We start from the raw sequence: 13,734 nt of genomic DNA, 5'->3' as shown, positions 1-13,734 counted from the left end.
AATTCCAGTGTTTTTCCTTTAAAAACTCAGGTCTTTAGAAAGTCAAGTCTTAAGTAAGACCTAATCTGGTAAAGTCCTAACTTTTGTGACTGAATTCTGACTCTAGTCCAAATCAGTTTGAGAGCTTTGTTACCCATTTTACAAAATCAACCACAAGCATACTCATATCACTTTTCAATTTTGAGGTATTTAGGTGAGCATTGAATGGTCATTTAAAAGTAATTTCCAGTCTCTATTCTACAGTACATGCTTGCTGGAAGAAATTTTAAGTTTTTAACTCTCCTCTGGCCTTGTCTTGCTTTGTGTCCTTTTTCTTTGCCACCTTCGTTGATTCTTCCTTTCTGTCACCCTCTGTCATTCCCTCACACTCACCCTCCTCAACTCCAGTGACGATGGAGGCAAAGTTGTCATCCAGCAGGATCATGTCAGCTGCTTGCTTGGACACATCCGAGCCGGCGATCCCCATGGCAACGCCAATGTCAGCTTTCTTAAGGGCTGGGGAGTCGTTCACGCCATCACCCGTCACAGCCACGATCGCCCCCTGCACGCACAAGGACCAGAGAACAAAAAAAGTGTCAAGAACAGAAAATAAGTATCATGATTTAAGCTTCTCTCTCCTTCGTCCTCCCCTTCGGTCTTAATAATGTCTTTTCAAAGCAGCTCTGGGGAGATTAAATGAAAAATGGAACTGAGTTGCAATCGTTCACTCACACCAAGTGAGAGTAAGTGAATCAGAGTGAATTGTAGCATGACCTCAATATGTGGAGATTTGTTTCCAACATTTCACACATAAAAGCAGAGCACATACATTAAGGTGTGTGTATATAGGGTTTAATAAAGGAGTTTCATATGTAGGTGATTACATACTTTACAGAAACACACCTGTATTCAACACAGACTCACCTACAGGCCTCCTTAGCATGCACAACTACACATAAACAATCCAACAGTCCATTCAACCGCCTGTGCTAACAATTAGCTCAGATACCCTCACACACACAAAACTGTATTCAGCCTTAAATGGCACTGACACACACTTGCACTCATATACACACACCTGTATTCAACCACATTGCCACACTTACACAGAGACACATTCAAGCATTCATTCGAACGTTATCACAAACACACACATGCTTACATTTGACCATTTAAATACACACATCTCTTTTCTGCAAGACACTATCAAAAAGAGCCAAACACACACACACTCGTGTCCATTGACCTGTCTCTGGCAGCCCTCCACAATGATGAGCTTCTGCTGAGGAGAGGTGCGAGCAAACACTATCTCAGTGTGGTTCCTCAGTATGTCATCCAGGTACTCAGAGCTCATTTCCTTAAGGTCCGAGCCATGCACCACACAAGCCTTGGCATCCCTGGGAAACACACACAAGTGCATGTATAATAAGGAGTCGGTCATACAGGAGATGATGCAAAGGGGGAGCAGTGCCATTTTCTTGTTTTCACTTTAAGTTTCTCTCTCTCTCACACACACACACACACACTGTGTCTTAAAGAAATAGTTGAACAATTTAGGAAATATTTGCTTTTTTGCAGAGCTGGACGACACCATCGTTACCCTGTCCATTTAAAACAAAGCCGGAGTCAGCAGCAGGTTAGCTTGGCTTGACGTTATGACAAGAACGGGGGGGAGGCATCTGGCCTGGCTCTGTCCAAAGGTGATCCACTTCCAACTACTAGCACACAAAGTGTCAATAATTTACACACCTGTTTGTTTAATCTGTACAAAAAGAAAGAAAGATCATTTGTGGATATACAGGGGATTGTGAGCTATTTCTTGGCAGAGATCTATGACTCTCAGGAGTCTTGTCATAACCTATATAATTAATAGTCAGTTTGGTTTTCTATATTGTGAATCTACTGTTACTCTGTACACACACTGTAGCATATATTGCATGTCTGTTGATTCTTGAAGAGGGGACCCTCCATTTGGGTTCTCCCTTTGGTTTTCTTTAGAGCTGCTGGTAGTAGCAGTATTTAGTCTTTATACCAAGTTAAACTAACTGGCTGCTGGTTTCAGCTTCATGCTGAATTGAATGATAAGAGGATATTGATTTACTTATGAACTACAGAATTAACTCTTACACACTTGAGCACACTTCCTGTGACACACACACACACACACACACACCTGGGGTCAACTTGGCTCAGAGGGATGTTCAGTCTGTCAGCGATGTCTTCCACCGTCTCGGTGCCCTCAGAGATGATGCCCACGCCTCTAGCGATGGCCTTGGCTGTGATAGGGTGATCACCAGTGACCATGATCACCTGACCAGGCAGAAGTTCTCATAAATCAAAGAGCATTATGACATTAAAGCCTGTTGTATCTTATCGTTATGTCATGTGTCACAGCTGCTTGAGCTGCAGTACAGTCTGGGCCTTTAGGGTCTATAAGTCATCCAAATGTCTGGGGTAGTCACAGTGGAAAAGAATGGTCTTATTAGGGCTTAGGAGTTCAACTGCACAGGTATAGCGTAAAGAAAATAGAGTTTGGCGTGGGCTCAAGGGAAAAAGACTGGAAATACTTTGCCTTTGGTGAGCACTGTGGACAGGCTTGCCAGCAGCACAACATCTCAGCAGCTTTGCAATCATCCAAATAAAATGAATTGGCAGAGACCTAACTAAAAAGTAGATTTTCATTTCATCACCTATGTAACAAAGTTTTCCATCACTTCTGATCTTTGTCAAAAGACAGGTAAAAGCAGAGAGGATAGTTTATACAAACACAGCTGATATACTGCAAATAGAAAACTGCCTTTTAACACTATCAGACATGTCACTGGTTTTGTTGCATTTTTGGTATAAACTCCTCAGCCGTTTTCTCCATTTAAGCAATAGCAACATCTTCACTTGTTCTTTAAGCCAATTAAAGCGTGTCTGTTAAAAAGGAAGCACGGTAACTGCACCTGAAATTAAAAGTGCAAAATCCCTTTTCCACATTTGTAGCAGTTCCCCCTAAATTGGATTGCCTCATTCTACTCATTATCCATTTCTATCTCCGCTGGAAGTTGTTTAACCTTCCTGTGGCCTGGCTTATTACTTTTCTGACAAAACATCTTCTCTCTGAGGATTTGCACTTGAATACCATTTAATGAAAACTTGCAATAAATCCACATTTTACTAAATGAAATCTTTCATAAGATGAATGTTTTCGCCTGTCGTTGCTTTTTATTTCACCTCAGAAATTCAATTCCTGGTCATAAATCTGTTTATTTATTCCTACTGTGTTGCTCATTTCTACAACAAAACAGTCATACCTGGGAGAAATGAGCATACAGCCTCAAAACTGTTCACGATGCTACTGCTACTATGAGTGTCCAGAGTTTTTTCACTGAATGTGTTATCAATGGCTTCGTCTTAGCAATAGAACTTGATTTATCCATTGATAATCTATCAGGACCCCTTGGAGTGATCGCTACTCATTTGGACTCCATTCTGTGATTTGAAAAGGCATCTGACATGCAAAATCATTCCCTAAGACATCCACTAAGTGAACCCCCAGGAAAAGGCTTTTCAGGAACTACAGTGATAGTTGAATCTGTGGAACCAATTACCTTGATGCCAGCAGAGCGGCATTTACCCACTGCGTCAGGCACAGCAGCACGCGGCGGATCAATCATTGAGATGAGGCCCAGGAAGCAGAGCTGCTCGATGGGGAAGTTCGTGTTCTCACAGTCAAAGGTGAATCCTCGAGGGAACTGAGATGAGGACAGATTCAAGTGGCAGAAGCCTGTGAGAGAAGAAGGATCAGTGAGGCGGTTGTTCACAACTGACTGAAATGACATCTCACAGCACTGTGTGCTGCAGCTATGGAAAATAAAAACCTTGTTGTTTTGTTTCTTTGACATTAACTGACAATTTACCTAGCGCTTTAAGAAGAACACTCATTTTCCATGACCGAAAGGATGTTTTAAATCCACAACTGTCTTTTGCTTCTGCTATTTACAGAATAACACTCCAAAGAAATATAAATTTGAAAGAGATCTTAAAGAAAATGCATTGTCCTCTGGCTGCAACGATCCTTTACCTTATCATGTGCATACAAATCATTTTTAATTTTACGTGCAGACTTGGAAGTTGTAGGTCAGAAATACAAATTGAATCATCTGCTTTTATTAATTCATGATCAGCAGGCTTTGAAATATGTATCTTCTGAACTGAGCAAACCAAAATAAAATGCTTCTGATGGAAAACAAGGCTCAACCTAAATGTTGAGCTGTGATGTCGGGAGTTTCACTCCAAAACTGGCACTATCCACATTTCACTGTTTGACAAAGTGACACCTACAGTACCAACGAAATGCTGATAGGATATAATTATCACCCATTGCACTTTTTAAAGTGATGTCATGTAACTTTTTCCCCTGGTTGTCAAAGTGATGACATCTACAGCGTCTGAACATTTGAACTACAGGTAATGATTTTAAGGCATTTCATAAGGGAAACGTTACATCATGTGCAAAAAATAATAAAGTCCAAAGCAGAATTTGACTGTAATTAAAATATCAGTTTATTATCAGGTGATAATCCAAACAACACCAGAACATTTTTGTAACAGTACTAATTTCATTTTTGACTCCATGTCAGTCGATTGCAGCTCTGGTTTAGACTGCGGTACCAAAAACCTCTTCTTGGTTTACACTGCTGCAACAAAAGCATTCTGCACTTTTATAGGAACATTTGGCCAAACTACCCTGTTTACCAAAGGAGATTATAAAAGGTAAGTGCTGTGTCCAACTACCTCTCCCAACTACCTACTCTCAGACATGATGATAATAGCTGGTGCCACCAAACACATACCGAGCACTCTCTCTCCAAGCCCCCCCAGGTCCAGGTAGGCATTCTGGAAACATTCTCTCCAGTACTCATCAAGTGGACACTCCTGGCCATGGATCATAATGGTACTGCACCTGTAACACATGTGTTAATGATACTTTAACTGCTACTAATATCTATGAGATTGCTGGAAAACAACAAAGTCACAATAAAATCAATCAGTGATCATGTTTCATGTGGATAAAAAGGGTGAAGCCAAATTCGAATACAATGATCAACCATAACATTATGACCACTGACAGGTGAAGTGAATAACACTGATCACCTGGATATAGTGGCACCTGTCAGTGTGTGGGGTAATATTAGGCAGCAAGTGAACATTCAGTCCTGAAAGTTGATGTGTTGGAAGCAGGAAAAACAAACAAGCATCCGGATCTGAGTGACTTTGACAAAGGCCAAACTGTGACGACTGGGTCGGAACATCTCCCAGACTGCAGGTCCTGTTGGGTGTTCCCAGTCTGCAGTGGTTAGTAGCAACCAACAGTGACTAAGGAAGGACAAGCAGTGAACTGGAGACAGGGTTGTGGACGCCCAAGGCTCACTGATGATGAGGTTGACCTACTGTAGATTAAACTTTTAAATTTCATTCATCATTTTCAAAAGATTCCATTTAGTTTGAACCTTTGTTAAACTGGTTGAAAATGAGAAATACTTTTCACTGGTCTCTATAAAGAGAAACATTCAGTAGCTATAGTGATGATATCACACCCAGGGAGGAGAGGCAGGTGAATGAGTCTAAAAAATTCTCTCTAACTTGTCTTCAGGACCACAATCTTCACTCCTGTTACATAAATTCTTCATTGAATGGTCGACACATTCATGCTCCTTCCTGACAGTAGAACTATGGAAGCAAACGGATTCACAAAAGATGCACAGTGAGCTGCAGTGTGACACGAGTGTCGACCAACTACTGCGTTGACTCCTATGTAAAACAGTTTTAGGAGGGTGGTCATAATGTTATGGCTGTTCAGTGTATAGTATTTGGTAAAGCAAATATTTATTTTGTACAAATATTTAAAAAGTTATTTAATTTCAGGAATTAAAAAAGGAACATTTCAGATTGCTAGTGTCCAAATGTGAGTGTGGTGGGTATTTGTTGTAGCTGCTTGTGCTGACATGACAGGAGGACAACAGTAGAGAGAGCACAGCCTGATTAAAATACAGGCATTAGGCAAAATGCAATACATTGCTACACCGCTGTTTTGTTTTGATTTGGTTCTTTTTACCTTAATTGGTTTGCTGAGGTATTATAATGCCTTTTGTTTTCCTGTTGGACCTGCAGTATGAGGAGCGGAGTTTGTTTGACAGAGCGGCCTACGTTATCTCTGACTGTGTAGTTACTAGTGAGTTTGCCTACACGCTGTGCTCACTGCTCACTCAGCCCGTGTGTCAAACTGTTGCTGATATCACAATGAAGAAGTACAGAACTATTTATAGCTATTCCCACAAAGTTGTTGTGCACTGTTTCAACTTAGAAGATGCAGATGCAGCAAAGCCTGTTTGAGATTATACCAGTGTTCTCCTGTCAGGCTGATATAGTATTAACAATTAAATATCATAAAATGAGAAGTATAATAATACAAAAACTGGATTGCTAACCCTATTTCCACTTTATTCAAATAGAAATAACTTTTCTGCCTCAGCAAATACAACTACAAACACTGGCTTCTCTGCACATCCCATCCAACCCCTAACCCTAACCCTATGACCCCAGTTGAAACAGAAATTGTTTTCAGAAAAGCAGAACTTTGTTCTTTTTACAGGACTCATTTTTAATACAATCAACATCAAGTATTTATACCAGCCTTTTTGTGACACTGGTGTACTCAGACTGTCTAACAACGTAGGTGCAAAGACAAGGTAGGAATTAGGATTTGTTTTTACCCAAAGGTCAACCTAGAGGGACACTTGGACTAACCAGGGGCATTTAGGCTGAGCACAAGTCAGATTAAGTGTCATGGTATGAGAATATGGCCTCAATAAAGCAGTGATCCAGTGAATATTTCTGGCAGGACAACGGTGTCCTTGGGTTTGGCTCAAAATAAATTGTGTGTGGTGATGAAGGTGATGAAGAAACGCAGTGGCTCACCAATGTGGTGTTAATGGTTCTGCTAGTAGCATTAATTCATTAGTTGTTTTCATGGGATTAACTGACAATAAGGAACAAATAGAAGAACACCATCCTTTAACAGGTTTTTCTTTCACTACATCACAGGGAAAGAAGAAGGTAAATAAAAAAAGTGAAACATTTTCAGCTGCACACTTGTGCGACATATAATTGATCCATTATTGATTTACAACCTGTCCAAGATTCTTTCCGGCGCTCCCTTCATAACCAGAATATGACCGGGGGGGCTGTCCTCCACTTCATGGATAGAGAGCTGAGAAAGGCAGAGGGCAAGGGGGGAGAACAAGACTGGTGAGGACATAATATGACAGAATCTATTTTGAAACTAAATCAAACATGTAGTTTATTGCTGGTTTAAAATGATGATGTAGTAAGAAAAAGGCTCAAGACAGACATGTTCTAAACTGATACTCAGCAGTGAATTCCACGCTTATGTCAGCAATCATTGTTAGCGAGCTGCTGTCATATTTTTCCAAGTGCTGTGAAATAAAAGTCTTATCGAAGCTGACTTGACTGGGTGCATGCTGTAAGTCATATGTATTCCCTGTGTCGAAGGAGCGAATCATTCACACTCTCACCTGCATTCCTGTGGCATTACCCATTCCCCAACAAACACACACACACACAGACGCAGACTCCTGAGTAATTTGTGTCTGAGTCAGAGCATATCTAATCTCAGAAAACCAGAGCAAAATTGCTTTCCCCCCCAGCACAGATGTTCCTATTTTAAGACAGGGAACAGGTACACAAAATGTGTGCAGGAAGTCCTTTGTTTGCTTCAGAATTGCTGCTCTGTTATTCATATGCTGGTTCAAATCTCCAGACGGGGTGGGAAAGACTGGGTGTGGAAACTGAAGCAAAAACACTCACCTTGCATTAACTGCTGTGGTGTCCTTGAGTAAAGTGTTAAAGCCTAGTGTGATGGCTTTTTTACTGTTCGATATTAACACTGTATTTGTTGCCAGTGTTGTTGTTGACTCCTACAGGATGTAACAAAGCATGCCGCTTAAACTAACACCCTACAGAAGCAGCTGTTCTGCTCTATTGTTTATTAACAAGAGGATTTTTCTAAATATTTTAGCCATATGTCCTGGTCCTCATTGTGAAACAACCAGGCAAAAATATGCATGTGCACAAGGTCATTAGAAGTGTAGCAGACTGGAGCTGTGAATTCTGATTTTGTTGTGTCATGTGTGGTCTCTGTTTGGGGCGTGTTGGGCAACTTCAAAGCCTGAGTGTGGACCATATGAATGTAAAGGAGGGTGCTGCTGTAAAAGATGTGGATGGATGTGTTAGCATCTAAAGCTAATGTGTTTGTAACATTTGTGACCGAGCATGGTCATGATTTTTACCTTTGTAACAATTAATGTGATTTTAATTTGGAAGTAATTTAAGCTTTGTATAATGTTAGAGTGGTTTCACATTGGGGCCCTGGGTGCTGGAGCCATCTCCAGCTGACACTGGGTGAGAGGCGGGGGTCCACCTGGACAGGTCACCAGTCTTTTACAGGGCTCATTCCTCAACTGACATTGTGGGATTAAGCTGGAGGACCCGGAAAGAACCCATTGAGGGACAGGGGAACATGCAAACTCCGCACCAAAAGGCCCTGAGTCAGCCCAGGCTCGAACCTAGAACTTCTTGCTGTATGGTGACAGCACTAACCACTGCTCTGCTGTGCCACCTGGCTACAGACCAGCTACATGCATGGTGCCTAATGTGAAAACAGCCTTAGTGCTTTGTTTCGCATTAGCAGTAACCGGAGCGTTCTACTGGACTGACACATTTACTCATTAGTCAGCTAAGGCTAGCTTCAGACTTCATGCTGCATTTTGTACAGTTTGTCACAACCAGGCATCCGTAGTTTGCATAGTTGTGAGGAGGGGAGGGGCAAAGAGCTGTTAGAAGCAGCTTAGGATGTCAGTTTGTTCTGAGTCTCACTAGATCTAAAAGGAAATTAAGTAGAGAATATTTAAATCAATAAATACAAGTGTAAATTTAAAACCGTAGTAACTGTAGCACTCAATTTAACCAAAAAACTTGGCTTCATGTCACTGTAAATTAAATATCACTGGGTTTTGGACTTCACATGAAGACAGTAGACAACACAGGAAATAAAAAAAAAATCACCTTGGGGTATTTGGCAAAAACCTGTTTGTCTCTAAACTTGTTGCAGTTTCACTTTAGACTTGCATCAGCAGCAGTTCCACAGCTAAAGTGTGATATCACATCAGCCCCTTCAATTACCCACCTGGTACTTGTTGGTGGAGTTAAAGGGGATCTCTGCCACTTTGGGGCTTCTGGCTCTCATGTCTTTAACACTCCCACAGCACACCTCCATGCATTTCAACAGCGCTGACTCTGATGCGTCCCCCGCTGTCTCTCTCTGGGGAAACGAGCACAGACACACATTAGCGCTGACGCTCACATGTGCATATTAAGAAGTAAGCATTGCCTGTCTCATTGTTTATCTCACTGCGGTGGAAGGACACTTCTGGCTTGTGTGTTTTTTAATTTATTAAAGCAGCACCTGAGAAGACTTTCCTTCCTTCCGCTATGGTTCTCATTAGCTGAGTATCATCTGCATGCTTGCACTCTGGCCACAACTTTGTTTTTAAAGTTATGTAACAATTAAATGTAAAAGTAATGAAAATGCAAAATCTAGTTTTTATTTTCAGTTCAGGGGATGAAGAATCATTTCACTGAAACAGCTCCAATTCTGGGGAAAAAATAGCTGCATGTTGGGTTGTTTGCAGGGTTTCTTAAGGGCATTTTTAAGGATATGGATATAAAAAGCTACACAGATGAAAAAGTCAGGTCATACTGGACATAAATATTGAGGGAAGAATGTTTTATACCAATCACTGTTGGCAATCAATAGCAAAGTGGATCCAAGCCTTGTAGCTAATAGTAAATTAATTCTAGAATCAATTAAAATGTCACTATTTATTCTGTGTGGTCCATTTTTGTTTAGCGTGATGCACAGTATTGTACTGGAGTTAGAGGAGAAGCTATTTTTGTTTAGCGTGATGCACAGAAGTATTGTACTGGAGTTAGAGGAGAAGCGATGAAATCTGTCCTCTGTTATCACTGTAATCTGTACAACACATGAAAACCTGTTGTGCAGGTTCTTACAGTTTTTTCTGTGTGTATATAGTTTAATAGTTAGAAACAGACAGTGGACTTCAGCATGTTTACACTACTTCAACATGTAGACATCAGGCAATCTTACAATTTAAAGCATGAAAATTGCTTGATATTTGTTTCAGTGGTTTTTGCAGGTTTATCAGTTTGTGTGTGTGTGTGTGTGTGACAAAGTTGTTTAGGTGGTGCTTGAATCATTTAGGTGAAAGTCCTTTTCTGATAGCCTGTAAAATTCGCTTCCATAAAATTTCTGTGATGATTACCACAATTTATCCGTCTCTCTGAGCCAGTTTATTAAAATCCATGTTGAACTGATTGACCTGACATCTAATATACTAACGGGAGCTGAACTTATGCAAAAGATTTCTCTTTGTTCCTGTTTATTCATTCATGAACAGCCGCAAAACAAGGACACGCTTTCTGCAAGATTTGTCCTTGTTTGTGCCTTTTCATGAATGAATAAATAGATCAAGGAAATTCCATTTCTCTATTTTTCTGGGTGCAGATGGGGAATTGTTCTCATAATGGCACTGGAGCCTGTGCTGTGGCTGCTGTGTTTGAGTGCTGTCAGAAGGAACGAATGTTACTTAATGCAGGAGGAAGCCTGAGCACCTCCAGGACCAGAGAGGCTGTGGCGGCAGGGCCTGCTCCCAGTGGAATCAATGAGCTGTAATCCCTGACGCTGAGAGCCACATGGAGAGTTCCTTCAGGTCAGTGTAGCACGGGTCGGAGGATAGCGGCGGGTAGAACACTGGGATATCATTGACCTACCTGCCCAGCAGTGTGCGTTTATGTGTGGGAGTGTGGGGGAGTTGTTGCCAGGGGTGCACTGGATTATCCTCTGTGTGTGTGCGTGCGTGTGTGTGTTTGTGTGAGCGGGTGTGCACCTTGCATCAAGTGTAGACAAATTGTTTTCATGGGTTGGTTTTTCCCCCTGTGGGTGCCACACAGGAGAGGATCAGTGGGCCACATGAGATAATACAAAGCACATTTACTCAAGGACTCCACTGATGTACAATTATGAAGCACTTCCACTGAACATAGGTATGTGGATGTATTATCATTATTATTGTTATTATTATAATACTAGTTGTTACAGTATATAATCAGTAGTGAGTATTGCACAGTATTGCCATTTTGGCTACTTTATACCTGCACTCCACTGCATTTCAGAGGGAAATATTGTACTTTTAACTTCATTACATTTACAACCACTAGTTGTCTTTCACATTTTACAAAGAAAATATACCACACGCTACTCGACTGAATGTATGCAAGTAGTTAAAAGTATTATCATATTACATTATTATTAATTTTATAAATACTTTTACACTGTGGTATTTCCACTTTTAACTAAAGCTACAGTATGTAACTTAAGGCAGCACTAGCAGGAAACTCCAAACCTCTACTACACTCTGCCATGCTCTGCCCAGCTCTTCAGATATTTCTCATTATGAAATTACAATAAACAAGAATGCAACAAAAGTTACTCATCAAGCAGAAATAACTGAAAATCTCTGATTGGTTCAAGAGGTCAATCCTGCTCAAAACCTTTTAGAAGCTCCTATCTTTGCCAGTGTTGGTCAATGAGTCTGGGCCACAGGAGGCTTCGACAGCACCTCTCCACATTAAGACAAGTTTTGGAGCAGATTTCTACAACAAGAATATCTGAAAAAAAGTTACACACTGTGGCTTTAAGTGGAAGACCTAACTTCCACCACAGCCCAGTAGTATTATATAGCAGAATACAGAGTTGCTGAAACTAGTCACATTAAAATGCTTTCACAGGGAATAATCTGTACAATGACTACTTTTAGTTTTACTGTATGATTAGGTTTTTATGCTAATGCTGCTTTTTATATTTTGCTTAAAGGCTAAGGCTGATGTTCCTTTATCCATTTAATATTACCAAACAATCCCTACAGAGACTAAAGCCAACCTTGAGCTTCACCTTCAGAAAGGTACGCTATTCCGGCATTAGTCAAAGCCTAGGAAAAATATGTTTCCCACGTATAAAGGTACAGCTCTTTTTATGGCTTTAATTAGCTTTGGACAATAGTGGAGTTCTGTGCCACAGAGGAATTAGCTATAAAAGGCTGTGAAAACAACAACAGTTTTTAAGTATAAACTGATGCTGGTTTAAGTTTAAGTACAAGTTATTAATTATACTTGTAATGAAACTTTGATACAGAACCATCTTGCTACCTTTACTTAACTATCTGAATAATTCTATCACTGCTTATTTTTCAGTGGCAGCTCACCTGGCATTGTCCTATTGTTGTTAACTTCACCTTATTGGGAAACCATGTAGGTAAAAACATGTCTTATGAATAATGTGCATGCATTATTTGATCCAGGTCTAAAAGGGGCTGTTCATAATGACCTTGGGTTAAATTAAACCTGTTATACCCTCTGCTTTGGAGATAATTCATGAGACTGAAGCATCAGTGCAGTGATTTGTTAAGCTGCTGATGTAGTGTTGCTGTGTGGTGGAGGGTTATACCATCTGGATGGGAAGGTGCTCCTGTTCGCCTTTGAATTCAGCTCTGTTGCACAGGGCAGCCACACGAGACAGAGCAACCCAAGTAGCAGAGCTTCTGTCAAAAGTCGAACCTGAGAGAATAGCAGAGGGAGCTGTGGTGGGCTTTTTTTTAATAGAGCTCATGCAGTATTTATGCTACTGACTTAACTCTCGGTTCACAGAGTAGCAGTGGCTATTGTAGCTAAATAACAGAATCGGGGTCACTTAAGTTGAGGAATCACTTTTTTGTTGTTGTTGACAAAAGTGGTTATTCAATTCCCCGGTCTGGAAAATGGCATTCATTTTTAACTAGAGTGTCTCAAAAATAAAAGCTTTTTGCAAGTTTCTCGTATCAAAATTTCATCCCAATAGAATTGCAATGACCTTCACTCTGCCGCCAGGACCTGCATTCATTTTTCATTTTAGCCTAGACTCTCTATAATGGTCACACGGGTGTCGCGGTTGTTGTGAAAACAGGATATGATAGCATCATGCAACATGCAGCACACAGTGGCAAACAACAACTGGAGTAGCTGAACTTGACAAAGAGAGGAGCAAAAGGTACAAAACTTGCAAAGGCTGCAGAAGTACAGTAGCATGAACATCTGAACACTGAGCATACTGTGTTTCTTCAGCATTTGCACTGTTTCAGCTGCACAGCCATTGTCAGCACTGCTTACAATTCATTGCATGATTGCACAATCATCTGAGTCAACACTCATTGGTATGCACAGAACATCTTTTTTTTCCCTTCCAAACCTTTTGGTTATTGCTAAAAGTTTCTCTGAAATTTGGCTCGATTTGATGCTGGTTGGTAGGAGACAGGAATCCGATTAGTTCTGCAGCCACAGTCTTTCAGAGGAACTCTGGGAAAAGACATGTTTGTAGCTGAGGGTTGTGCCGCCCACTGCATACCGCTGCTCAATTAATCCAAGCAGTAGCACAAACATAGCACAAACAGCAATGTCAGTTGGTAGCATGAACATTGGACAGATGAATTTCAGCAGGTAGTCACACTCCCCGTCTGCATTCCCACACACTCTATATCTCTCAGTCCCTCCATCTTTCCTTCAAGCTTTCTCTTCCCA

The 13,734-nt window shown here is 40.8% G+C and overlaps 1 protein-coding gene across 1 annotated transcript in view; it reads right to left on the bottom strand.

The window, feature by feature from the left end:
- Positions 1–13,734, bottom strand: part of atp1a2a (ATPase Na+/K+ transporting subunit alpha 2a) — a 34,310-nt gene that overhangs the window by 7,782 nt on the left and 12,794 nt on the right. Inside the window, exons 10-17 of the mRNA XM_020624693.1 lie at positions 12,629–12,738; positions 9,233–9,367; positions 7,158–7,237; positions 4,821–4,930; positions 3,576–3,751; positions 2,153–2,289; positions 1,226–1,376; positions 373–541 (exon numbers count right to left, since the gene is read on the bottom strand). Of these exons, the coding sequence (XP_020480349.1) occupies positions 373–541; positions 1,226–1,376; positions 2,153–2,289; positions 3,576–3,751; positions 4,821–4,930; positions 7,158–7,237; positions 9,233–9,367; positions 12,629–12,738 (1,068 nt within the window). The remainder of the gene's footprint in view (positions 1–372; positions 542–1,225; positions 1,377–2,152; positions 2,290–3,575; positions 3,752–4,820; positions 4,931–7,157; positions 7,238–9,232; positions 9,368–12,628; positions 12,739–13,734) is intronic.

The sequence above is a fragment of the Monopterus albus genome, unplaced genomic scaffold, assembly GCF_001952655.1.
Source record: "Monopterus albus unplaced genomic scaffold, M_albus_1.0 scaffold335.1, whole genome shotgun sequence".
NCBI classification, from domain to species: Eukaryota; Metazoa; Chordata; class Actinopteri; order Synbranchiformes; family Synbranchidae; genus Monopterus; species Monopterus albus.
The sequence above is the reverse complement of the archived record's forward strand: the minus strand, read 5'-3'. Positions and strand labels throughout refer to the sequence as shown.